Consider the following 25,497-nt stretch of genomic DNA (forward strand, 5'->3'; position numbering starts at 1 on the left):
AGAATTGACACAATGACACTTCACTGCTCTTGTATGTTTCTTGTTAACCGTAGCATCAAACTTTGTGTCTGTGGGAATGTCCCAGATGATTATAATGCATTCATTCTCCTTAGTGCTGTCTGGGTGTTTTTCACCACAGCAGTGTCTTATAGAGTTGACATAGCTTCCAGTGGATGAGATGTCACCTTGTGGAAGAGGCCTATATTTTTACGTCCAGTTTATCAAGATATTTTTGAGCCCAGTCTATCATTCCAAGCTATACAACTGCACAGAGTTTGCAAGCTGATTGCTAACTTGTATCTTATTCTTGTCTGTTAAGCATTTTTGTCCATATGAAAAAAAGCCGTCCTGATGTTATCTGAAAAAACACTTTACCACTTGGAGTTGTTCCATCAATGCTAATCAGAATAGCTATACAGCTTCAAAACTGTCTACAACAGGTGTGATGTTATCTGGGGATTATCAAACCTCTGGGATGAAGGATAAATTTGTAGTCCAATAGGTTGATAATTGGTGGGCTTTAGTGCCAGACAAAACAGGAGTGGTGACAGGGAATCTTCCTTCATTATCCCTTTTGAATCCTGATTGTTAGGAATGACAGCTGTCCTTTATAATTTAGGTGACGTGTAGTGGGCTGCCTCATCTTCATGTTGGACATGATGTACTCAATAACATAGGGGATGCTATCATAAGCTTATGATCATCCATGCTGTACCAAAGTTTGTATTTTCTTACAGGTAGCATAGTTCAAGAAATATTTAGTAACGTGTGAAAAAAAAAAAAAAAACCAAAAACAGCACAATACAGAATTTTCAGCTCAGAGCAGTCTGGGAGCCAAATGTTCTTAGGGGTAAAATGCTCCTTGCCAGAAAATGTGAACTTCTGGATAGTTTCCAGCACAGTTTGTAGCAATAAAGAAAAGAAGTTTTTTTTTCCAGATTGTGCTACAGTTCTTACGAGTCTTGTCAGGCTAGTGCCTTCGCCAGTATGGCTCATATGACTACAGAATGCCTGGAGGCTGGCTGTGAAGCATCTGTGCAGAGAGGAGGAAGAGGCAACCACAGGTGACTTCCGTGGTAAAGGAAAGCCAGGCCAGTGCCATAAGACCAGCCAAAACTGATGTGAACCTGCTGGAAGTGCTTCTGGTCATACATCTGACCAATCTCACTAAATGCGGCCTGGGAATAACTGATGTACACGCTGATCCCTGACAAGGTCATCGCACCTGGAACCAAGAACAGAGACAGCAGCAGTGAGAAAGCTGCCAGACTCAACAGTAACTTGACACACTGTATATGCATGTAATAAATAATGTTATTATTATAATCATGCAGCATCACGCGAAATGGGAATCCACATTTGGAAGGCAGCACTGTCTTATACTCTCAGGTCCTCTGGATGAAGTATGAAGGGCCTGCCTACTACTTCACAAGCCCAGGACGATCACCAAGAAAGTCTAATGGTTTCAGAGCAGAATGGGTCTACATGCCACCCACCTTCTTCAGATAAAGAAGTACATGCATAGGTCCCCCTGGCCTTTCTGCAGCACCATTTCAGACTAAAAGGCCAATGAGATACAGGGCAGCAGGTGCCCTGGAGAACTCACAGTGAAACCTTATGGCTGATATTAACACAGAGAGAGCAACTCCTGATTAGTGGGTAAGATGGTTGTTAATTAGGGAGGACAGAAAAAAAAAAAAGATGATGATGATACCTTCTTAATGCACTAACATCTTCTTTTCTCTGTTTTGTTTATTTCTATTTATTACCTTTAAAAGTGGTATTAACAGGGCTAACCTCACCACTTTCAGCAGGAGAAGTATGTTTAAGGGCTGGAGTAGTTGGGTTGTTTATATTAGAGAGCTGATGAGATGAAATGTTGGTTTTAAACTCATGTAAACTTTCACTGTGTAAAGTTCGGTCAGGCGTTTGTGTAGAAATGATGTAAATGAAATGTTTCCATCAAAGCCTCAGTCTTGCACAGGAGATTTGTTCAGTATATTATTTATTTATGTATTTGTTGCATTTGTATCCCACATTTCCCACCTCTTGCAGGCTCATGTGGCTTACAATACGTCATGAGTAGTGGAAATACATGAGAAAGTATACATTTAGTAATAACGAAGGATTTTGGGGTAACATGATGATAGAACATGAACAGAATAAATATATAAGAATAATATACATTTAGTAGTCAGTGAAAGGATCGTGGTAACATGAGAATGAAGAAAACATGTTAATATTTTGGCAAGTAGATAATGTGGAGGCAGATTCTGGTTATGTGTACAGGAGTTCATATTTGTTGACCATTGTTGTAGCTAGGATTTAGTAGGACTTTAAGCCCTTTGCAAAGTAAACAAGCAGGGGCTAAAGATACAATTTGGCTTTGACTCAAAAACAGGCTGAAGGTCCACGGTCGTCTTAATCTTTATTGTCATGGCCTGATTCAGGAGATTGATAGCTTGGTCCGATTCTGAACACTGGTTAAAGAGGTACAGCATGAACAGGATGTGTGGTACTGTTGTTATACTAGAGAATACAGAGTGAATGGGGCAGTACTTCCTACAAGACAGGAATCAGTAGCCAAAGTCAGGTGTTAGCAAGTATAATGACTGTTAGCCTTAGCACGGTCTAGCGTTCTTATGGAGGAACATCAGGGTTAGAGTTAACTTCTGTCTATAAAGAACTGCAGTTACAGGCTTCTACCCTGTATCTTCCATGGACCAGTGATTCCAAGTTAAGAAATTAAAAACCTGGGAAAGACCACCATCTGGTTAGTTCCTGGGCAGTCTGGGGGGTGAAGTTGGTGGAGTCTGCCAGGCAGAGGAACACTGAGATCCCACAAAAAAACAATCAGAGAAAGAAGTGAGTGGGAAAATGACCAGGCTGACCAGGAACAAACGAGGAGACTTCTAAGAACAATAACGTTTACTGGTGAAGACTACTACTACCAAAAACACAGAAGAAACCTGTCTTCGCAAAAAACAATAGCCGTCACAAACAGCGAAGATGACGTGAAAAAAGAAAAAAGAACAGAAAAAACACACGACACAAAAAATGAAAAATAAAAGCAAAAGACGACACAAGCAAAAAATGAAGAAATACTATGTAGATTTATTGAGGTGATATGACTCGACACAGCTGTGTTTCGGCCCAATCGGCCTGCGTCAGGAGTCTGTTACACCATATGAATGTTCTCTGGTAGTATCGGTTCTTGAAGGGTTTTCAGTAGAACGTGCCTTCGCAAACACTCTGCCTTTAAAAAGGCTGTGTGTAAAATTAGACACAAATCGTTGAAGGAAATTCTGGTTTAAGAAATAGATATGGCGTGCCGATATCTGAGCGAAATACATATCTATTTCTTAAACCAGAATTTCCTTCAACGATTTGTGTCTAATTTACACACAGCCTTTTTAAAGGCAGAGTGTTTGCGAAGGCACGTTCTACTGAAAACCCTTCAAGAACCGATACTACCAGAGAACATTCATATGGTGTAACAGACTCCTGACGCAGGCCGATTGGGCCGAAACACAGCTGTGTCGAGTCATATCACCTCAATAAATCTACATAGTATTTCTTCATTTTTGCTTGTGTCGTCTTTTGCTTTTATTTTTCATTTTTTGTGTCGTGTGTTTTTTCTGTTCTTTTTTCTTTTTTCACGTCATCTTCGCTGTTTGTGAAGACTACTACATATCATTTCTAAAGCGCTAATAGACGTATGCAGTACTGTACACTTGAACATGAAGAGACAGTCTCTGCTCGACAGAGCTTACAATCTAATTAGGACAAACAAGAGTTAAGGGAATATTAAAGTGAGGATGATAAAATAAGGGTTCTGAACAAGTGAACAAGGGTTAGGAGTTAAAAGCAGCATCAAAAAGGTGGGCTTTTAGCTTAGATTTGAAGACAGCCAGAGATGGAGCTTGACTTACCGGCTCAGGAAGTCTATTCCAGGCATATGGTGCAGCAAGATAAAAGGAACGGAGTCTGGAGTTAGCAGTGGAGGAGAAGGGTGCAGATAAGAGAGATTTACCCAGTGAATAGAGTTCCCAGGGAGGAGCATAGGGAGAGATGAGAGTGGAGAGGTACTGAGGAGCTGCAGAGTGAATGCACTTATAGGTCAATAAAAGGAGTTTGAACTGTATGCGGAAACGGATAGGAAGCCAGTAAAGTGACGAGAGGGCTAATATGAGTGGAGGAGTGGCCTAGTGGTTAGGGTGGTGAACTTTGGTCCTTGGGAACTGAGGAACTGAGTTTGATTCCCGGCACAGGCAGCTCCTTGTGACTCTGGGCAAGTCACTTAACCCTCCATTGCCCGCCGCATAGAGCCTGCCATGAGTGGGAAAGTGCGGGGTACAAATGTAACTAAAAATAATAAATAAATAACGACACTGGCTGAATATTAGTCGTGCAGCAGAATTTTGAACATATTGAAGAGGAGAGAGATGGCTAAGTGGGAGACCTGTAAGAAGCAAGTTGCAGTAGTCTAAGCGAGAGGTGATAAGAGTGTGGATAAGGGTTCTGGTAGTGTGCTCAGAAAAGAATGGGCGAATTTTGCTGATATTATAGAGAAAGAAACGACAGGTTTTAGCAGTCTGCTGAATATGTGCAGAGAAGGAGAGGAAGGAGTCGAAGATGACCCAAGGTTACGAGCTGATGAGACAGGAAGGATGAGAGTGTTATCCACAGAAATAGAAAATGGGGGGGGGGGGGGGAGAGGTTGGTTTAGGGGGAAAGATGAGAAGTTCAGTCTTGGACATGTTTAGTTTCAAATGGCGCTAAGACATCCAGGCAGCAATGTCAGACAGGCAGGCTGATACTTTGGCCTGGATTTCGGCTGAGACTTCTGGTGTGGACAGGTAGATCTAGGAGTCATCAGCGTAAAGATGATACTGAAAACCATGGGATTAGGTCAGAATACCAAGGGAAGAAGTATATATGGAGAAAAGAAGAGGTCCCACGACAGATCCCTGAGGTACACCAACTGACAGTGGGATAGAAGTAGAGGAGGATCCACTACAGTATACACTAAAGGTACGCTGGGAGAAATAAGAAGAAAACCAGGAATCAACAGAGCCCTGAAATCCAAGTGAGGACGGCGTATCAAGGAGTAGGCTGTGATCAACAGTGTCAAAACGAGCAGATAGATCGAGAAGGATGAGGATAGAATAGAGACCTTTGGATCTGGCCAGGAACAGATCATTGGAGCAAGCGCTGTTTCAGTTGAATGAAGGGGGCGAAAGCCAGATTGAAGTGGATCAAGAATAGCTTGAGATGAAAGAAAGTCAAGGCAACGGCGGTGAACAGCACGTTCAAGTATCTTGGATAGGAAAGGGAGGAGGGAGATGGGGTCCAATGAAGGTTTTTAAGGAGTGGTGTGACAGATAAAGGGATGACAGTAGGAGAGAAAGTGTTAAGTAGATGGATGGAAATAGGATCAGAGGAACAGGTAGTTAGTTTCGAGGAGGAATTAAGACGTGTAGTTTCCTATTCAGTGATTTCAGAAAAGAAAGCAAAGGAGGCAGGGGTTAGAGGGTTGAGAGAATGGACTAAGGGAAGGAGAGGTGGATGTGACCTGGTTGAGAATTCAAGTTTAATCTTGTGAACCTTATCATGAAGAACTCAGCCAGAGTCTGGGGGGGGGGGGGGGGGGGGGAAGTGAAGGTGGGGTTGGAGGTGAAGGCACTTTGAGGAGAGGAGTTCAGTGTGGCAAAGAGACGTTGAGGGTTTGAGCCAATAGAATTTGTCAACTGGATGTAATAGTCCTGTTTGGCAAGTAAAAGAGCAGACTGGAAGGAGGTCAGCAAGAATTTGAAATGTATGAAGTCAGCATGGGCACAGGATTTCAGCCAAAGGCGTTCAGCAGAGCAGGCACAGGAACGTAGGTAGTGGATTCTACAGGTCAGCCAAGGGTGGGGTTTGGTATGTTTTACGGAATGGGGAATGGGAGGGGCGAGAGTATCCAGAGCAGAGGAAAGAATAGTATTATAGGAAGAGACAGCCTCATTGACAGACTTGGATAACATAGTGGTAGAGAAGAGATTTGAAACACTGGAGGACAGAGTAGAAGGGTAAATAGCCTGAAAATTCCTAAATGTATTGGTTAAGATTGGACGGGACTGGGGAGGAGGGTGTTTAAGTGTGAAAGTTATCAGATGATGGTCAGAGAGGGGAAGAGTTGAGGCACAGAAACTGGAGAGTGAGCAGTTTGAGAAGAGGATAAGATCAAGACAGTAGCCATTCTGGTGATTGGGGGCAGTGGAGCACAGTTGAAGATTGAAAGAGGATGTTAAAGCAAGAAACTGAGAAGCATAAGAGTCAGAGGGATCATTAGCATGAATGACGGAAGGAGATGAAGGTTCAAGAAGAAGGAAAGCCAGGCATCAAAGTCAGTGAGAAAGGAAGAAAGGGACTTATCAGGGGGTCGATACTCAGAGAGGCAAATAGACGGATGGAGTGGACTTCGAAGGAAGAAAAACAGTGAGACTGCGGTGGAAGAAGAGGTTGAAATCTACAAGAGGGTGAAAGTAGTAGCCCGACACCACCTCCACGACCAACCGGGCAAGGAGTATGGGAGAAAAGATAACCTCCATAGCATAGGGCCGCGACTGAAGCACAGTCTTCAGGGTAAAGCCAAGTTTCAGTTAGGGCAAGCAGATGGAGAGTATGAGAGATAAAGAGGTCATGGATGTAGGAAAGTTTGTTACAGACAGAGCGGGCATTCCACAGAGTGCAAGAGAAAGGCAGGGAAGAAGGGGGGAGGAGAGGAACAGAAATTAGATTGAAGATATCACGGTGTGACCTGCACAAATAGGATGAGAGCTGATGTGGAGGACCAGAATTGGGATTAATGTCTCCAGCGGAGAGCAGGAGAAGGAGCAAGAGAGAAGAGTAGGAGAGGTATGACGACAGCGAGATGTACTCAGATAGAAAGGAGATGGATGAATAGAAGGAATGAAATGTTGAAGGTTGAGAGCTGAGGAAAAAAGAGATGGTGAGATGATGAATACAGAGGGTGGACAATGTGTTCCTGCAGTGTACAGTGGTTTCAGATGGAGAAACAGATTAGGAAGGGACAGTACTAAGAAGAAAAAGTATACTGGAGCCATAAGTAGTAACTGGGAGAAAAATAAATGTAAAGAGAAAATGCCCCTAGAGCGGAGGCCCTGAATAGATTGGAGTGGACCTGGGAGTCACCCCGGAGAAGGCTGTAAAGGATATGCAGATGAGCTGCAAGTCCTCCACAGCACCTGAAAGGCAGAGCTGGGCACCTCTCAGCCGAGGAAAGGCTTACCAGGGGTTAGGCCGAAGCCAGCATTCCTCCCCCTGAGGGTCGCCTGATCCTAGCCAAAAAGCACCTGGAAACCCTGGGCACTTGGAGCAAGGGCCCTGGGAAGATCGGGGTAGACCTGGGAGTCACACCGGATACAGCTGTGAGGATATGCAGAAGGGCTGCACGTCCTCCACAGCAACTGGTGGGAGCGCTGGGCACCTAGAGCGGAGGCCAAAAACACAGCACTGTGTTTTGGCAGTGAGCCTGCTTCAGGAGTCTTCACAGAATGTATACTAAATCACCAAAAAGTAAACAATCGCTGGTAAAAGTGATGAGAAAATACGGTCTTGAAAAAGACCTTTGTCATAAAATTGAAAGTGCAGCGTTGGTGAGCGTTTTCTGCTCCGTGAAGTGGGCGGAACCAGGAGCTGCCTGGACACCATTAACTCAAGAAAGCCTAGTAGCTTTTGGTACTGCCACTGAATCCCAGCCGTACCCAGTAACTCCTGGAAAGGACGCAGAATGTCTGGATATTTCATGTGGTTATCCAAATAGCTGCTGCCACTGGATATTCAGGCACAATTTTGGAGGCGGTGACAGACCACTGTTACCCCTAAGTTGTTTTCTGCTTGGAGCTACAATCAAGTGAACCTCAGCTGCAGCTTAGCGTTGTCTTTTGAATTCTCATTCTCTGAAGTGTTCCAGACTCCTTTGCTGATATGAATGTTTCAATTCTCTTTTCTAAATTGAAGCCAACCTCATCTGTGCAGAGCTGTTAGCCCTTAAGGTCCCTTCTGAGTTCCAAGCACTCCTTCGTTGATAAACTGGGATTTTAATGGGTAGAGCCTAACAACAGCGACAGCTGGGGCATGCTTGGCACATCATGTGATGTGCTCGGCTCGGGAGGTTTGTACCTGCTTCGTACTCCGACAGCCACCTTATACACACCATAAAAATTAGCCAGAGGTCAGAAGTGAAGGACAAAGCGCATGGTAGCTGGGAGAAGCCAAAGGGTAAAAGTGTGTGTGTGGGGGAGGTAAAGAGTCATGGGTTTACATTTCCTATATGTAGACACCTAGGGAAGTGGTTTGGAAATGCATAGGAACAGCCACCTTTTGGAGGGCTAGGGGTAGCAGTAAGTTGGCAAGCTACAGGTGGGCACTGGGCAGCCAGGACTCTGATGCCAAAAGAGGGAAAATAGTGTGGTGTGAAGTATGAGTGTAAACAGGGTCAAAATAGAAGCGGGCATATAGGAGATGAGGAACATCCTAATTTACAAAGGATTTGGGTAAAGTTTTCTTTGCAGCATCATCAGGGAAAAGGAACAAAGGAGAATCAGTTTTAGTGAGTAAGTTAGTAGCCCGTACAGTAAATACGATCATTTTTGATTCAAAGGGTGATGTGTGCTTCTTGGCTCGAAGTGGCAGGATGAAGAAATAATTTAAACTAATATATATTCTCCTAATGTGGAGGAGAAGTGCCATTTCCCTTTCCCTATTTGAGATTCTACACGGAATGTTGCTATTCCACTAGCAAAATTCCATGTAGAAGCCTGCCCTTGCAGATCACCAATGCGGCCGCGCAGGCTTCTGTTTCTGTGAGTCTGACGTCCTGAGGTTTTTGCAACTACATTCAAAGTGGTTTACATAATATATACAGGTACTTATTTGTACCTGGGGCAATGGAGGGTTGAGTGACTTGCCCAGCATCACAAGGATCTGCGGTAGGAATGAAATCTGGTTCCCCAGGCTTTCAGGAAGCATTTCTTTACAAAATGAAAACGTAGATTTACAAGAACAGCAGTACAAATCTTTGGTGAGGGTGTTTATACAACCAAAGCAAGCCGTTAAGGATAACAGAAGATGGTAGATGACCCAAGGATGCATCATCTTTCGTACACTTGAAACATCTGTTTGAGAGCTGTGAATCTGTTCAGAGAAACTGGGAGCAACAATGTTTTAAGCTGCCTGTAAAAAGTAAAATAAGAGGATCACTTCTTAATAAAGATATTTAAAAAATGTTAAAAAGAGCATTGGGTTAGGGTTAGTATGAATCACGCAGAAGTAATTAATATGCATGAGAGAGATTTGCATGCACTGCCTCTTGTCTGTAAATTTCTCTCATGTCTATTCATTCTGGATATCCTAAAAACCCAGCTGGCTGGGGGATTTCCCCCCCCCCCCCCCCCCCCCCCCCAGACAGGACTGGGATTATTGTTTTCAGAGCAAAATATTGGAGAGGGTGTCCTGATGTGGGAGAAAGTTCTGAATGAGGTTTTGAAACCGATCGCCAGATTTGGGGAGAGAATAGAACTCATTTTCACATGGATTATCTCCTACATAACCAGATGCTTATCTTTCAGTTGTCTGTCAATCCAATCACCTAAATGAGTAGTTGCTTAAGCATGTGAGCAGTTCCCTAAGCATGTGGTACAACACAGCGCAAACACTGGGCCTACTCTCTGGCTCTTTCAAGTTGGATGGTGACCGTATTGCTGAATAAAAACCTTTCAGCTATAGAGCACCTTAAAAGGATAAACAGTGACTGCTGCAGAAGAGAACTGGCCTAGTGGTTAGAGCACTGGTCTTGCAATCCAGAGGTGGCCGGTTCAAATCCCACTGCTGTTCCTTGTGATCTTGGGTGAGTCACTTAACCCTCCATTGCCTCAGGTACAAACTTAGATTGTGAGCCCTCCTGGGACAGAGAAATATCCAGAGTACCTGAATGTAACTCACCTTGAGCTACTACTGAAAAAGGTGTGAGCAAAATCCAAATAAATAGCAAGATTCTAGAATCCTAAAGAGTAACAAGATTCCATGCAGAATCTCAGAGTATCAACATTCCATGTGGAACCCCAAAGAAGAGGAGTGGCCTAGTAGTTAGAGCACCGGTCTTGCAATCCAGAGGTGGCCAGTTCAAATCCCACTGCTGCTCCTTGTGATCTTGGGCAAGTCACTTAACCCTCCATTGCCTCAGGTACAAACTTAGATTGTGAGCCCTCCTGGGACAGAGAAATATCCAGAGTACCTGAATGTAACTCACCTTGAGCTACTACTGAAAAAGGTGTAAGCAAAATCCAAAATAAATAAATAAAATATTTCTGCTTAATCATATAGTTATTACTCCCTGACAAAGCTCTGTAAACGGTGACACCAAGGACCTTGTTGCAGCGTTGTTATAACATTCATTCATAAGGAGTGTTTGGAGACATGATTCAGTTAAATATGTCAATTATGTAATTTTTTGATTAGGTGAATTTTGGGAGGCTTTTTGTTGAAGGAAGATGAAATGATAGGAAACCTACTTTCTGTGTTTTGGGAATGAGCTCAACTTTTTCCTTCTTTAAAGCAGTGTTTAGATATGTAATTTTCCCCTACCTGAGCAAGCCAAAATAGATTTCCTGAGAAATAATTTGTAAAGAATAAAGGATTGGAAATATAATAATGAAGCAATGAATGGTAACAACATGTATAAAATGAGACCTTCAGTACTGCATAAGAGTTGTTAAATTGATTTTGGTACAGTTCAGTTTTAATCTATTTATAGGTAATTACAATATGCATTTACAGAACCCCTTTTTTCTGTGATTTTGTGAGTTATCATTGGGAATTTCACATTTGATACGTTTTAGAGTAATATTTTACTTGCCTTGACTATGAACAAAATCCAAATCAAGAAATAGACAGATGCTTTTAAATACTGAGCTCCATATGACTGGGTCCTGTCACTCTGCAGTTTTATTGACTGCTGCATGGGGGAACTATGAGTACAGTCGGCATCCTGCATGCGCTATTTAAGTTGTGGCTCTGCTACCACAGCGCTCGAATGTCCCAGCAGTGAAGAATGCAGCCCTCTAGAAGTGGAGTTTTCCAACGCGTTCCTTTTTCCCAGAGCTATGATCGCACTATGGTGCTGCCAAGTGGTTTACAAACCACAACTTAAGATATTAAAAGTGAAAGAAGGAAGTGCAAATAGGGAAAGAGGTGATGCAGAATGGACAAAGTGTGTTGATGAACTGACTAACTGACAGTGGAGTTAGGAAGTGAGGAGTCAGGGAGCAGCTGTAGGTTTGCTGCAAGTTTCAATGAGCTGAAACAATCTAGCAGCAGTACAGTACAGAGCCGCCGAGAAGGGGGGCAAGGGGACAAAATTCCTCGGGGCTCAGCCTCCAAGGAGGGTCTGGCACCCGGGTCCGTCTCTCACCTGCTCCTGACCGGACCCGGGTGATCTCGTTAACGCAGTCATCTAGGTCCCGATAAGAGCAGGAGAGAGACAGACCCTGGTGTTGGGCCCCTCCCCTTAGAGGCCAGGGAGGAGCAGACACAGTTGGATTTGGGGCCCCTGGATTGGCTGGAAGGGGTACCCAAGCCTTCCCTTCAGCACTGTTCACTGCATTGCCTGCCCTGCTTCCGCTCATGTGCGACATGAGGAGAAGCAGCTGCACTGGGCAGGCAGTGCGGCAGAGAACAGCGCTGAAGGGAAGGCTACTGCTGGCGGGGCTTGGGACCCCCCCCCCCCCCCGCCAGCTAAGGTGTGTGTTGTGGTGGGGGGCAGGGAGGTGGGGCAAAATGCCCCCTACTTTGGGCTCCGGCCTCCCCAATCTGGCCTGGCTGTGCGGTGTCCGGGGGACAGCAGCGGCAGTCCTTACCCGGACAGGCTCAGTCCCTCAGTGGCCCTGGTACGGTATAAAGGGAACATTTTCAGATGAAGAAATATCTCATACTCAGGTACATATTTGCTGTTTGTCTCTGTTTGTAATCCAGATCAAGACAGCTCTCAGATAACATCCCGAAACTGCAGGTGTGAGAAATTGTTTTAAACTCGATGGCCACTGATTACATTTACATATAGTATATTAAATATTGCCTGCTATCTTCAGTCTCTGTTCAATAGAAGAGAGAATAATCGTGTTAAGGTGGCTGTAGGATGTGGTTTGTGTTTCGATATGTCTGAACAGCTGGACTTGGTTGCATTTGACCCTGGAGGCTGTTATTTATTCATTTTGATTTATTAATCACCTTTATGAAGAGTTTCTCCCACGGTGGTCTACAGCGTGACATAAAACGTACAATTTTCTTAACAGCATAATATAAGCATAAGGTCAATCAATGAGGTAAACCTGGAAATGGCAAACTGAAACCTAGTAATGGGACTAACATGATACAGTATCAGAAATATAAACATTTAACATGACTGTAAAACAATCATATAACAGAAATATGATAAATGTCAGTACAATCAGAGCCACCGAGAGACATAGCCGGGCCCAGAGCAGAACTGGACCACTGCAAGCTGCCCCCCCCCCCCCTCACATTGCTGCTCCCACTCGCCCCCTTACCTTTCTGTCTTTGACTCCAAGGGGGGGCTCGGGCCTAGAGCTCGGAGACGGCAAGCTGCTTCCTGCGTGGCTGCTCCTACAGTCTGTCCTCTCCTGCTCCTGTCCGTGCCGGGAGTCCGGACACGGATGATTGTATTTACGTGACATCGGGTGGCACGCAGGAGCAGGGGAGGGCAGACCAGAAGCAGGCAGCAAGAAGAAGCTTGACAGTGCTGGGCCTGGGCCCCTCTTGGAGGCCAGGACCGGGGAATATTGCCCCCCCCCCCCAGCAGCCCTACAAATGATACCATAACAGACAGCATGAAAGAACATTCAAATAGCATAGATATAATATATACATAAAACATCACTGTAGAACAGTCATATAACAGAAATATGATAGATGTCAGCAGAATAACAGACAGCACAAAAGAACATTCAAATAACATAGATATAATATACACCTATAACAGCACTACAGAACAATCATATAACAGAGAGATGATCAATGTAATCAGAATACAAAAGATACTGACAGGCCAATGCTCAGAACCCCTGTGGTAAAGCCAACAGCGTAGAACGCCAGAACAGCGCAGAAAACTTGCTCGCCAAAGCTCAAAGGAAATGGAATTTAAATATATGTAAATGTAAAAACAAGGGGGGAATGTGCTTGGCACATGCGCAGAACAGTTTGTCAGTAAGCTCAGCTCTCGTGTGCATTTGCCATGCAAACCCAAAAGCAAAATACACATTAGCACCTGTTTGCTCCACCTTTAAATATAAGCTTTTCAAATTTTTTTTTTTTACTTGGAAGGCTTATATTTAAGCGCAGGAAACAGGCGCCAATATGTGAATTCACTTTCGGGTTTGCTCAGATTCACACTTACAGCCTTGCAAGGGCTTCTTCCCTTCCAAAAGAAATCAAAACTGGTAGATTTTAAAGGCCGAATCGTGAGAAATCCTCCCTTCAAACACCCTAATACCTGCTCTGAGCTGGCGGTAGGTTTTTCAGCTGTAACGGCAGCTTTGTTGTGTGCATTGTTCTCTGAGATTTGAGAGGAAATGACTTCATTAACATCCGTTTGACTACATTTGCTGCTCTTTGCATTAATCTGGCACAAATGCTCAAAATGTAACACTGGCTCCAGACGCAATTAGTGCCGGACTAGTTTTGGCGTTAGTGAGCGCAAAATGCTCAGAGGGTTCTAGCATGGGAGACAATGTTTGTGCCAGATTAGCGCAAAGAGCAGCAAAGGTAGTCAAACGGATGTTAATGAGGTCGTTTCCTATTTCAAACCAGAAAAAATGTCTGTCTTTTTGTTTCTTATATGTTTTGTGTTCAGTGCATTTTTCTTTTGTGACCATTTTCAGAAAAAAAAAATGCACAAAAACAAGCCATTGGGAAATATGGGGATATGGGGGAGGGGAGAAGGAGGACAGCATTCTTAGTAGACTGGCCACACAGACATCCAGGGCCGCTGAGAGAGAGGGCAAGATTCCACCGGGCCCGGCCTCCAAGGGGGGCCCGGCACCAGGGTCTGTCTCCTGCTCCAAACGGGACCCGGGTGATCGTGTCCCAACAGAAACAGGAGAGAGAAAACTCCAGCGCTAGGCCGCCTTTATAGGCTGGGAAGGAACAGACACAGGGCTTCGGTGACTCTGGTTTGACTGACGGGAATCCCCAAGCCCTGCCAGAAGAAGCCTTCCTCCAGCACTGTTCTCCACCACATTGCTTGCCCTGCGGCTGCTTTTTCCAGGGGAAAAGATATGCTCACTGGCCTACGGAATAATTTTCAAATAGAATTACCTATATGCAACACAATAAAGGGGGCAAGAACCTATCTCGCCCTAAAATACACATCCTCATCTGAAAACCCACCAAAAACCTACTGTACCCCACTAAAATAGCTCTTATGTCTGCAGGTGTCATTTACATGTAGGTACAGTAGGTTTTTGATGGGTTTTGGAGGGCTGACACGTTCCACCACAAGTCTACCAGTTAGAGTGGGACACAAGCCTGGATCCCCTTCTCTAACGTCCACTGCACAAACCACTAGGCTACTCCTGGGACCTGTTTTCTGCTCTAATAGAACTGGCTATAACATCTGAGGCTGTCATAGAAGCTGGTATGTACTGTTTCTTTCATTTAGAGAGCATTGGTGTAATGCATGAGACTAAAAACATTAAGGAAAGGCTAATGGATGATCCTAGCAGGCAGAAGTCATGATGGATTGTTATGAAACAGTCTTTGGGAAGAGAAAGGTTTTTAGCAATGAAACAGCTTACTATGTAACCAAGGGGCCAAGGTCAGATATAAAGATGAGATAAGATGGGTAATGCAGAGTCAACTGGGATAAACAGACGGGTGGCTAAACTGAAGGCAAATATATGTACAGCTAAACAAGATATGAGGAACTGGTCTAAGGTACAGGGTATGTAGCAAGCTGATCCAGGTTGGGGGTGAGTGGATAGTCAGTTACCACATGTATTAAAGGCTTGGGAGAAGAGACAGCTTTTACCTGCTTTCTGCCCCTCCGAGACTAAGTTCCAGAATACGGGGGCTACTCATGAGAAGGCTCACTGGCGGGTATCACATCGTGCAATTTCTTCTGATGAGGGTACAGACAGTGATTGATGCTCATTGACAGGACTCTAGCGGTCTGCAAGATATATAGAGGGCTAACTTACTCTTTAAGCAACTCTGGCCTTGAAAATGAGCTTTAAATTTAGCCCGTAAGGTACTTGGTAGCCAGTGTAGTTTTTGGAGGAAGAGTGCGATGTGGTCTGTTAGTCATGGTCCATCGTTCTAAATTAGTACATAAGTACATAAGTACATAAGTAGTGCCATACTGGGAAAGACCAAAGGTCCATCTAGCCCAGCATCCTGTCACCGACAGTGGCCAATCCAGGTCAAGGGCACCTGGCACGCTCCCCAAACGTAAAAACATTCCAGACAAGTTATACCTAAAAATGAGGAATTTTTCCAGTCCATTTAATAGCGGTCTATGGACTTGTCCTTTAGGAATCTATCTAACCCCTTTTTAAACTCCGTCAAGCTAACCGCCCGTACCACGTTCTCCGGCAATGAATTCCAGAGTCTAATTACACGTTGGGTGAAGAAAAATTTTCTCCGATTCGTTTTAAATTTACCACACTGTAGCTTCAACTCATGCCCTCTAGTCCTAGTATTTTTGGATAGCGTGAACAGTCGCTTCACATCCACCCGATCCATTCCACTCATTATTTTATACACTTCTATCATATCTCCCCTCAGCCGTCTCTTCTCCAAGCTGAAAAGCCCTAGCCTTCTCAGCCTCTCTTCATAGGAAAGTCGTCCCATCCCCACTATCATTTTCGTCGCCCTTCGCTGTACCTTTTCCAATTCTACTATATCTTTTTTGAGATACGGAGACCAGTACTGAACACAATACTCCAGGTGCGGTCGCACCATGGAGCGATACAACGGCATTATAACATCCGCACACCTGGACTCCATACCCTTCTTAATAACACCCAACATTCTATTCGCTTTCCTAGCCGCAGCAGCACACTGAGCAGAAGGTTTCAGCGTATCATCGATGACGACACCCAGATCCCTTTCTTGATCCGTAACTCCTAACGCGGAACCTTGCAAGACGTAGCTATAATTCGGGTTCCTCTTACCCACATGCATCACTTTGCACTTGTCAACATTGAACTTCATCTGCCACTTGCACGCCCATTCTCCCAGTCTCGCAAGGTCCTCCTGTAATCGTTCACATTCCTCCTGCGACTTGACGACCCTGAATAATTTTGTGTCATCGGCGAATTTAATTACCTCACTAGTTATTCCCATCTCTAGGTCATTTATAAATACATTAAAAAGCAACGGACCCAGCACAGACCCCTGCGGGACCCCACTAACTACCCTCCTCCACTGAGAATACTGGCCACGCAATCCTACTCTCTGCTTCCTATCTTTCAACCAGTTCTTAATCCATAATAATACCCTACCTCCGATTCCATGACTCTGCAATTTCTTCAGGAGTCTTTCGTGCGTCACTTTGTCAAACGCCTTCTGAAAATCCAGATATACAATATCAACCGGCTCCCCATTGTCCACATGTTTGCTTACCCCCTCAAAAAAATGCATTAGATTGGTGAGGCAAGACTTCCCTTCACTAAATCCGTGCTGACTTTGTCTCATCAGTCCATGTTTTTGTATATGCTCTGCAATTTTATTCTTAATAATAGCCTCCACCATCTTGCCCGGCACCGACGTCAGACTCACCGGTCTATAATTTCCCGGATCTCCTCTGGAACCTTTCTTAAAAATCGGAGTAACATTGGCTACCCTCCAGTCTTCCGGTATTACACTCGATTTTAGGGACAGATTGCATATTTCTAACAGTAGCTCCGCAAGTTCATTTTTTAGTTCTATTAATACTCTGGGATGAATACCATCAGGTCCCGGTGATTTACTACTCTTCAGCTTGCTGAACTGACCCATTACATCCTCCAAGGTTACAGAGAATTTGTTTAGTTTCTCCGACTCCCCCGCTTCAAATATTCTTTCCGGCACCGGTGTCCCCCCCAAATCCTCCTCGGTGAAGACCGAAGCAAAGAATTCATTTAATTTCTCCGCTACGGCTTTGTCCTCCTTGATCGCCCCTTTAACACCATTTTCGTCCAGCGGCCCAACCGACTCTTTGGCCGGTTTCCTGCTTTTAATGTATCTAAAAAAGTTTTTACTATGTATTTTTGCTTCCAACGCTAATTTCTTCTCAAAGTCCTTTTTTGCCCTCCTTATCTCCGCTTTGCATTTGGCTTGGCATTCCTTATGATCTATCCTGTTACTTTCAGTTGGTTCTCTTCTCCACTTTCTGAAGGATTGTTTTTTGGCTCTAATGATTTCCTTTATCTTACTGTTTAGCCACGCCGGCTGACGTTTAGTCTTTTTTCCCTTTTTCCTAATACGTGGAATATATTTGTCCTGAACCTCCAGGATGGTGTTTTTAAACAGCATCCACGCCTGATGCAAGTTTTTTACTCTGCGAGCTGCTCCTTTCAGTCTTTTTTTCACCATTTTTCTCATTTTGTCGTAATCACCTTTTCTATAGTTAAACGCTAGCGTACTTGATTTCCTAGTTTCACTTCCTTCAATGCCAATATCAAAACCGATCATATTATATTGGAGCTGGTGCAAAGTCTTTTTGATTTGACCAGTGTACAGGGCATTACAGGAGTTCATTTGTGATCTTCTCAAGGCAATGGACCACTGTGGTCAGATTCCTCTTTTCAACATACAAAGAGAGATTTTGTAGGTAGGTTGGTTAAATTTGCTGAGTAATTTGGGCAGGTGCAGAAGACTGACAGAACTGTGCGTTTGTGAATGGACTGATGTAGCTCTATTAAACTATATATGAAGGTTGGTGTTTGGGAGGAGGGGAGGCATCTGACTTTTTAGAGTTGGTGAGTGTTTGGAGAGGCACCTTTGGGGGGAGGTTTGGAATAGAAGCACTCTTTCTGAATTAAATGGGGCTGAAATTCAACCAATGGCAGTCAGTATCTCTTTAAATGGACACTTGAAGATCCAGGTGTTTGGCAAATGCCTAGAAGATATCCAGATACAGGAAATGGGCAGTGCTGTACCCGGATTGCTAACCAGACATAGGACAGTTGTGTATGAGTCCGGCATGTCCAGTTAGTTATTCAGACCATATTGAATACTGCCAGTGCCTGGATAGTGCTCACCTCTGCCCCCAGTCTGCTCCGGAGAGTGCCAAGGGGGTCAGAGCAGATATTTATTATATTATATTAATGGCACTGTCCGGTTGAATATGCTCCTGGGCTGGCCAGCACGGTTTAACTGCACAGGAGCCAATCGGTTAAATCACTTTGAAAACTGACCCAAAAATGTTTAAGAAAAAAGAATTGAAAATGAAAATGCAGTCATTTATTTCATATTGAGGCACATTTTCAAAGCATTTAGACTTACAAAGTTCCATATTAACCTATGGAACGTTGTGCTTTTAAAATGTGTTTCTTTGTGTGTCTAAGTACATTATACCAATGTAAAAATTCATTCACTCACATTGAATCTAGATGTGTTTGTTGTTTACACTCTTTGGATAGACACTATAATCACAGCTACGCCATCCCTTGGCTTTTCAAAATCCCAGACTAAAAATGAACTGTCCGTGCTCTCTCAGTTCTTCAACTTCCCTCCAGAACACAACCATGCAGGACTAGATCTGTGTGAATGACAGGCAGAAAGCCAGAGGCAGGCAGAGAGCAGGAGATCTTTCAGCTTTTCTCATGAGGGAGGAGTCGGAGGAGCCATATCTACACCAGAGATCAACTGGAACTTCCACAGGACTCCCTGTGCAAAGTGAACTGAACAAGCAGAGATGCAATGGGAAGAAGACATTCCAGCTCTGGCACTGGGAGGGGGAAGAGGTATACTCCAGCTGTTGCTTGGGGAGTGAGAAGAGAGGTAGTCCAGCTGTGGCACAAGAAGGTCAAGAGGCAAATACAGTGGGAGAGGAATATTCCAGCTGTAGCATTAAGCAGAGAGTGGAGAGAAAGCCAAAGACTGGAGTAGTAAACAACCTTCTCATACCTCGTCATGAACTCACCTCCAAGCAAGAAGAATGATCCTGTCAACAGCAGCAGCTGAAAACTCTCCGACAAAGAGCTGATGAGGCCACAGATCCAACCAAAAACCAGGAGAATAAGGCTGAGGGGTAAGACGACCACAAACACTCGGTGCATACCTGCAAAAAGACAACATAGCAGAGTCTGACTGGAAAACCAAGAGAGAGAGAGCACTGAAGAGAATACCACTGAGCAGTGGAGGGAGAGGGATGATGAGGATACCACTGATCTAGTGATCGTCCCCGTCTCATCCGCCCTCAACCTCGGAGTCATCTTCGACTCCTCCCGGTCCTTCTCCGCGCATATCCAGCAGATAGCCAAGACCTGTCGCTTCTTCCTCTATAACATTAGCAAAATTCGCCCTTCCTCTCTGTGCACACCATCCGAACGCTCATCCACTCTCTCATTACCTCTCGCCTTGACTACTGCAACCTACTCCTCACTGGCCTCCCACTTTGCCATCTATCCCCCCTTCAGTCCGTTGAGAACTCTGCTGCACGTCTTATCTTCCGCCTGGACCGATATACTCATATCACCCCTCTCCTCAAGTCACTTCACTGGCTTCCAATCAGGTATCGCATACAATTCAAGCTTCTCTTATTAATCTACAAATGCACTCAATCTGCAGCCCCTCATTACCTCTCTACCCTCATCTCCCCATACGTTCTTACCCGTAACCTCCGCTCTCAAGACAAATCCCTCCTTTCAGTACCCTTCTCCACCACCGCCAACTCCAGGCTCCGCCCTTTCTGCCTCGCCTCACCCCATGCTTGGAATAAACTCCCTGAGCCCATACGCCAGGCCCTCTCCCTGCCTACTACTACTACTATTTAGCATTTCTATAGCGCTACAAGGCGTACGCAGCGCTGCACAAACATAGAAGAAAGACAGTCCCTGCTCAAAGAGCTTACAATCTAATAGATTGTAAGCCTGTCCATCTTCAAATCCTTGCTCAAAGCCCACCTCTTCAATGTCGCCTTCGGCACCTAACCACTATACCTCTATTCAAGAAATCTAGACTGCCCCAACTTGACATTTCGTCCTTTAGATTGTAAGCTCCTTTGAGCAGGGACTGTCCTTTTTGTTAAACTGTACAGCACTGCGTAACCCTAGTAGCGCTCTAGAAATGTTAAGTAGTAGTAGTAGTAGTGATAGGGTGAGAGAAAGGGGATACCACAGAAGAGAGAAAGAGTGCTAAAGGGGATACCAGTGATCAAGAGATAGGGAGAGAGAAATGAAGAGGATACCACTGCTCAGTAGTGTCTACCTGAGAAATGACAACAGCTCCCACAAAGCACCTCCTGCGGTGTCTGAGTCATTCATGCATGTAGTGAAATGCACCTTATTTCTTAATTATTCTAAGAATGAATGAAAGAAACTGCAGCTCCAGAGGACAGGATGCAGAGTGACTCACAGATTAAGTGTTGCAGTGATGGTGGAACCTCAGAGCTTTCAGTGCCAAAGGGGTCTATCAGGGGTACACAACCATTCCTCCCTAAAAAAAAAAGGAAGGCAGAGATAGTAAAACAAACCAGCAGCCCCGTCTCTGTTCCCAGCACACGCGCTCATACACACGCGCGCACACACTGAACTGGAGGATCCTCTACAAAGAAACAGCACAATCAAAAGAAAGTAGAGGCTGGCCAATCGACAATCCAGCACAGGAAATGGTGCTTAAATACACTTTAGTTGCAGCTTGAGTAGAAGGACCCGACATGGTCCGTGTTTCGGCAGCATTATCCACCTGCTTCAGGAGTCACAATCACACTCTTTGCAACCAAACAATTGTGTTTAAAATGCTGGTACAGTACTCTGTTGTATAGTACAGGAAAGCACGAGGATATGCTGATCAAAAGGCGGCTGAGGGGAGATATGATAGAGGTCTATAAAATACCGAGTGGAGTTGAACGGGTAGATGTGAAGCGTCTGTTTACGCTTTCCAAAAATACTAGGACTAGGGGGCATGCGATGAAGCTACAATGTAGTAAATTTAAAATGAATTGGAGAAAGTTTTTCTTCACTCAACATGTAATTAAACTCTGGAATTCGTTGCCAGAGAATGTGGTAAAGGTGGTTAGCTTAGCGGAGTTTAAAAAAGGTTTGGACGGCTTCCTAAAGGAAAAGTCCGTAAACCATTATTAAATTGGACTTGGGGAAAATCCACTATTTCTGGGATAAGCAGTATAAAATGTTTTGTACTTTTTTGGGATCTTGCCAGGTATTTGTGACCTGGATTGGCCACTGTTGGAAACAGGATGCTGGGCTTGATGGATCTTTGGTCTTCCCCAGTATGGCAATACTTATGTACTTATCTCAAGGGCACACACACTTCTCTGATGACTGTTGGATTGATATACCAGCATTCGCACCATGGTAGAGCAGTACAGCACAGCAATTTACAACAACACCCAAAAATGGGGGGAGGGGGGAATAATAGAAGCATAGACAGTTCTGAAGGGTGAGCTAGGACTGAAAGGTAGGAGGAATGGAGAGATAGAGATATTAGGCTGAAAGGGGAACGAGAGGGGGGTAATACCCCAAAAGCTAAGATGACCTGTCAGAAGGCTACATGGAATGTTGCTATTCCACTAGAAGTCGGCCCTTGCAGATCACCAATGTGGCCACGCAGGCTTCTGCTTCTGTGAGTCTGACGTCCTGCACGTACGTGCAGGACGTCAGACTCACAGAAACAGAAGCCTGCGCAGCCTTCTACATGGAATGTTGATAGTGGAATAGCAACATTCCATGTAGAATCTCCAATAGTAGCAACATTCCATGTAGAGTCTCCAATAGTATCTATTTTATTTTTGTTACATTTGTACCCTGCGCTTTCCCACTCATGGCAGGCTCAATGCGGCTTACATGGGGCAATGGAAGGTTAAGTGACTTGCCCAGAGTTCCACTAGCAACATTCCATGTAGAAGTCGGCCCTTGCAGATCACCAATGTGGCCGCGCAGGCTTCTGCTTCTGTGAGTCTGACGTCCTGCACGTACGTGCAGGACGTCAGACTCACAGAAACAGAAGCCTGCGCAGCGTGGAATAGCAACATTCCATGTAGAATGTCCAATAGTAGCAACATTCCATGTAGAATCTCCAAAGTAGCAAAATTCCATGCAGAATCTCCAATAGTAGCAAAATTCCATGTAGAATCTCCAAAAGTAGCAAAATTCCATGTAGAATGTCCAATAGTAGCAACATTCCATGTAGAATCTCCAATAGTAGCAACATTCCATGTAGAATCTCCAATAGTATCTATTTTATTTTTGTTACATTTGTACCCTGCGCTTTCCCACTCATGGCAGGCTCAATGCGGCTTACATGGGGCAATGGAGGGTTAAGTGACTTGCCCAGAGTCACAAGGAGCTGCCTGTGCCTGAAGTGGGAATCAAACTCAGTTCCTCAGTTCCCCAGGACCAAAGTCCACCACCCTAACCACCAGGTTCTACTGTCCTACTCCAGCTCCGACTCCTCATGATATTAGACTTGAAACTTTTTGTATTGGATCTAGAGTACTGGTAAATAGAACATTTGAGTAGAGTCAGCTACCTCCATGTCCTGCAGAGACTATGTCATGGTGCAATGCAGAACTGTGGAATATGGATTTCAGGTCCTTCTCTAAATAGTTTTATATTGCACACTGTTCTGAAAGCCTTCTAAAGGGCGGCATATCAAACTGAATTAAACTTGAAACTTGAGAGGGCCAGTGCTCACTCCTGAAGATGAAATCTGAGAAATAGATCTACCTTTTGGGATCTGCTGGACACGTGATCCAAACCGAAATATCTAGCCAAGGAATGTTCTAAATAGAGGTGAGAGGAGACAACATTTCAAATGGCAGATGACGTTTAATGTGAGCAAGTGCAAAGTGATGCATGTGGGAAAGAGGAACCCGAATTATAACTACGTCATGCAAGGTTCCACGTTAGGAGTCACAGACCAAGAAAGGGATCTAGGTGTCGTCGTTGATGATACGTTGAAACCTTCTGCTCAGTGTGTGGCGGCAGCTAAGAAAGCAAATAGAATGTTAGGAATTATTTATTTATGACATTTGTATCCTACATTATCCAAAAGAAGAATGAGTTCAATGTGGCTCACATGTAACGAATATTAATGTAATGAAGCAGTACAATAGTTGAAACATAGGAAATTAATTAGTACAAGTAAGACTCTAATAACACATTGAGCATAGGAGAGTAATTGATTATTAGAAAAAGAATGGAAAACAAAAAGGAGAATGTTATAATGGCTTTTGTATTGCTCCATGTTGCAACCACACCTCGAATACTGTGTGCAGTTCTGGTCACCGCACCTCAAAAAAGATATAGTGGAATTAGAAAAGATACAGAGAAGGCGAACGAAAATGATAAAAGGGATGGGACGACTTCCCTATGAGGAAAGGCTAAAGGGGCTAGGTCTGTTCAGCATGGAGAAAAGATGGCTGAAGGGAGGTATGATAGTGGTCTATAAAATAATGAGTGAAGTGGAATGGGTAGAAGTAAATAGCTTGTTTACAGTTTCCAAAAATACTAGGACTAGGGGACACGCATTGAAGCTACTAAGTAGTAAATGTAAAACAACCCGGAGAAAATTTTTCTTTAATGTGTAATTAAACTCTAGAATGTGGTGAAAGCAATTAGCTTAGCAGGGTTTAAAATAGGTTTGCATAATTTCTTAAAAGAAAAGCCCATAAACAATTATTAAGATGTATTTGGGAAAATCCACTGCTTATTTCTAGGATAAGCAGCATAAAATGTTTTAGTCTTGCCAGGTATTTGTGACCTGGATTGGCCACTGCTAAAACCAGGATGCTGGGCTTGATGGACCTTCAGTCTGTGCCCGTATGGCAACACTTATGTTCTTATGTTGGCTAATAGTTTTTTTATAGGCTTTTCCTCCAAGAACTTGTCATACCTCTTTTAAATCCTCCAGCAAGACATTTCATAGATTAACTATGCACAGCATGAAAAATGTTTTTCTCTGATTTGTTTTTGATCTGCTGATGGTTCGTGGCAGGTAAGTGTCCTCTTGGGGTTTTTGTTTGTTTTTTTGTTACTTAACTGTTCCACTGCACTCATTTTATAAATTATCATATCCAACCTGTCAATCTGTGTAGCCTTTTTTTCATAAGGAAGGTGATCCATCCCCTTCATCGTTTTTGTTGCTGTTCTCTGAACTGTGTTGGTTCTACTGTATCATTTTATGAAGGGGCAAAACCAGACGTGCTCAAAGGACTGAAGCTACATCATTATACAGAGGCTTAATGATATTACCAATTTTGATCTCCATTCCCATTGGGATAATCCCTAACATCTGAACGGGGGGAGGGGTGGACATTTTAAAGTAGTGACTCAAATCTGTACCTAGAGTGGAGGTTATTTTTCACTTTGCACTTGTCCACATTAAACCCAAAGGAACAGACCCCCCCCCCCCCCCCCCCCCCCTGTCCTGCTGTTTATCAAGCTCACAACGAGAGTGAATGCACGAGCGTGTCATTTATTATTTTGAAGAGAAAAGCAGCCTGGGGCACAGTGTAATTCGCTGCAACCATTGAGCAGCTATTGAAAGAATTTCAGGTTGCTTAAACACTGAGCAGTACCCAGGGGTCTGACTGCGCCTCCCTCCCGATGGAGCAGCTGCCTCAAGCAGATCGTGTCCATCCCGACCGTAATCAAAGCAAGCGTTCATTATGCATAAAGTCCATTAGCAGCACCCGGATTAATGCTGCCTCATTAGTGAAAACAGAAATGTCAAATGCAAGCTCAGGGGTGGGGGCACTAGGGCGCTGGCCCCTGAATCCGCTCGTGCATGTGCACCCACCACCCCGCAGTCCATGCGTGTAATATAAAGTCTATGCATATGCACCCATCCCCTTTCAATCCATGCATTTGCACGTCTATGTACACCCGTCCCCCTGCAATCCACGTATGTGCACCCTTCTTTCTGCAGTGTACACATGCAACCTTTGCCACCTCCGAAATCCCTCAACTCTGTGTAATCCAGACAGGGCCACACGGTTCGGTTCTGCAGCTTTGTGCGTATATGTCCACCCCAGGTGCCCTGCACGCGTACATCTGTCCACTCACCTTCGCAGATCCTCCAAAGGCCAGAATGGGAGTTGAGATCGCCCGGGGGCCCCTGGCTGGAGTTCCCAGGGCCCCTCTCGGCCACTTCCAGGATGTACCAGTAATCGGTGCCGATGGCAGACGCCAGGAAGGAGAAGCTCAGGATGCCACAGAGCCTGGCCAGCAGGAAGAGGTGGGGGAGCCCCAT

At 44.4% G+C, this 25,497-nt stretch overlaps 1 protein-coding gene across 1 annotated transcript; it reads right to left on the reverse strand.

Moving 5' to 3' along the window:
• Nucleotides 1-1,000: 1,000 nt before the first annotated feature.
• LOC115472587 (transmembrane protein 235-like) lies at nucleotides 1,001-25,497 on the reverse strand. Its single transcript, XM_030206881.1, is given in 4 exon segments — nucleotides 1,001-1,102; nucleotides 1,104-1,225; nucleotides 19,208-19,345; nucleotides 25,311-25,497. Coding segments are annotated over 4 exon segments (549 nt in total).

Source organism: Microcaecilia unicolor, chromosome 6 (genome assembly GCF_901765095.1).
Source record: "Microcaecilia unicolor chromosome 6, aMicUni1.1, whole genome shotgun sequence".
NCBI classification, from domain to species: Eukaryota; Metazoa; Chordata; class Amphibia; order Gymnophiona; family Siphonopidae; genus Microcaecilia; species Microcaecilia unicolor.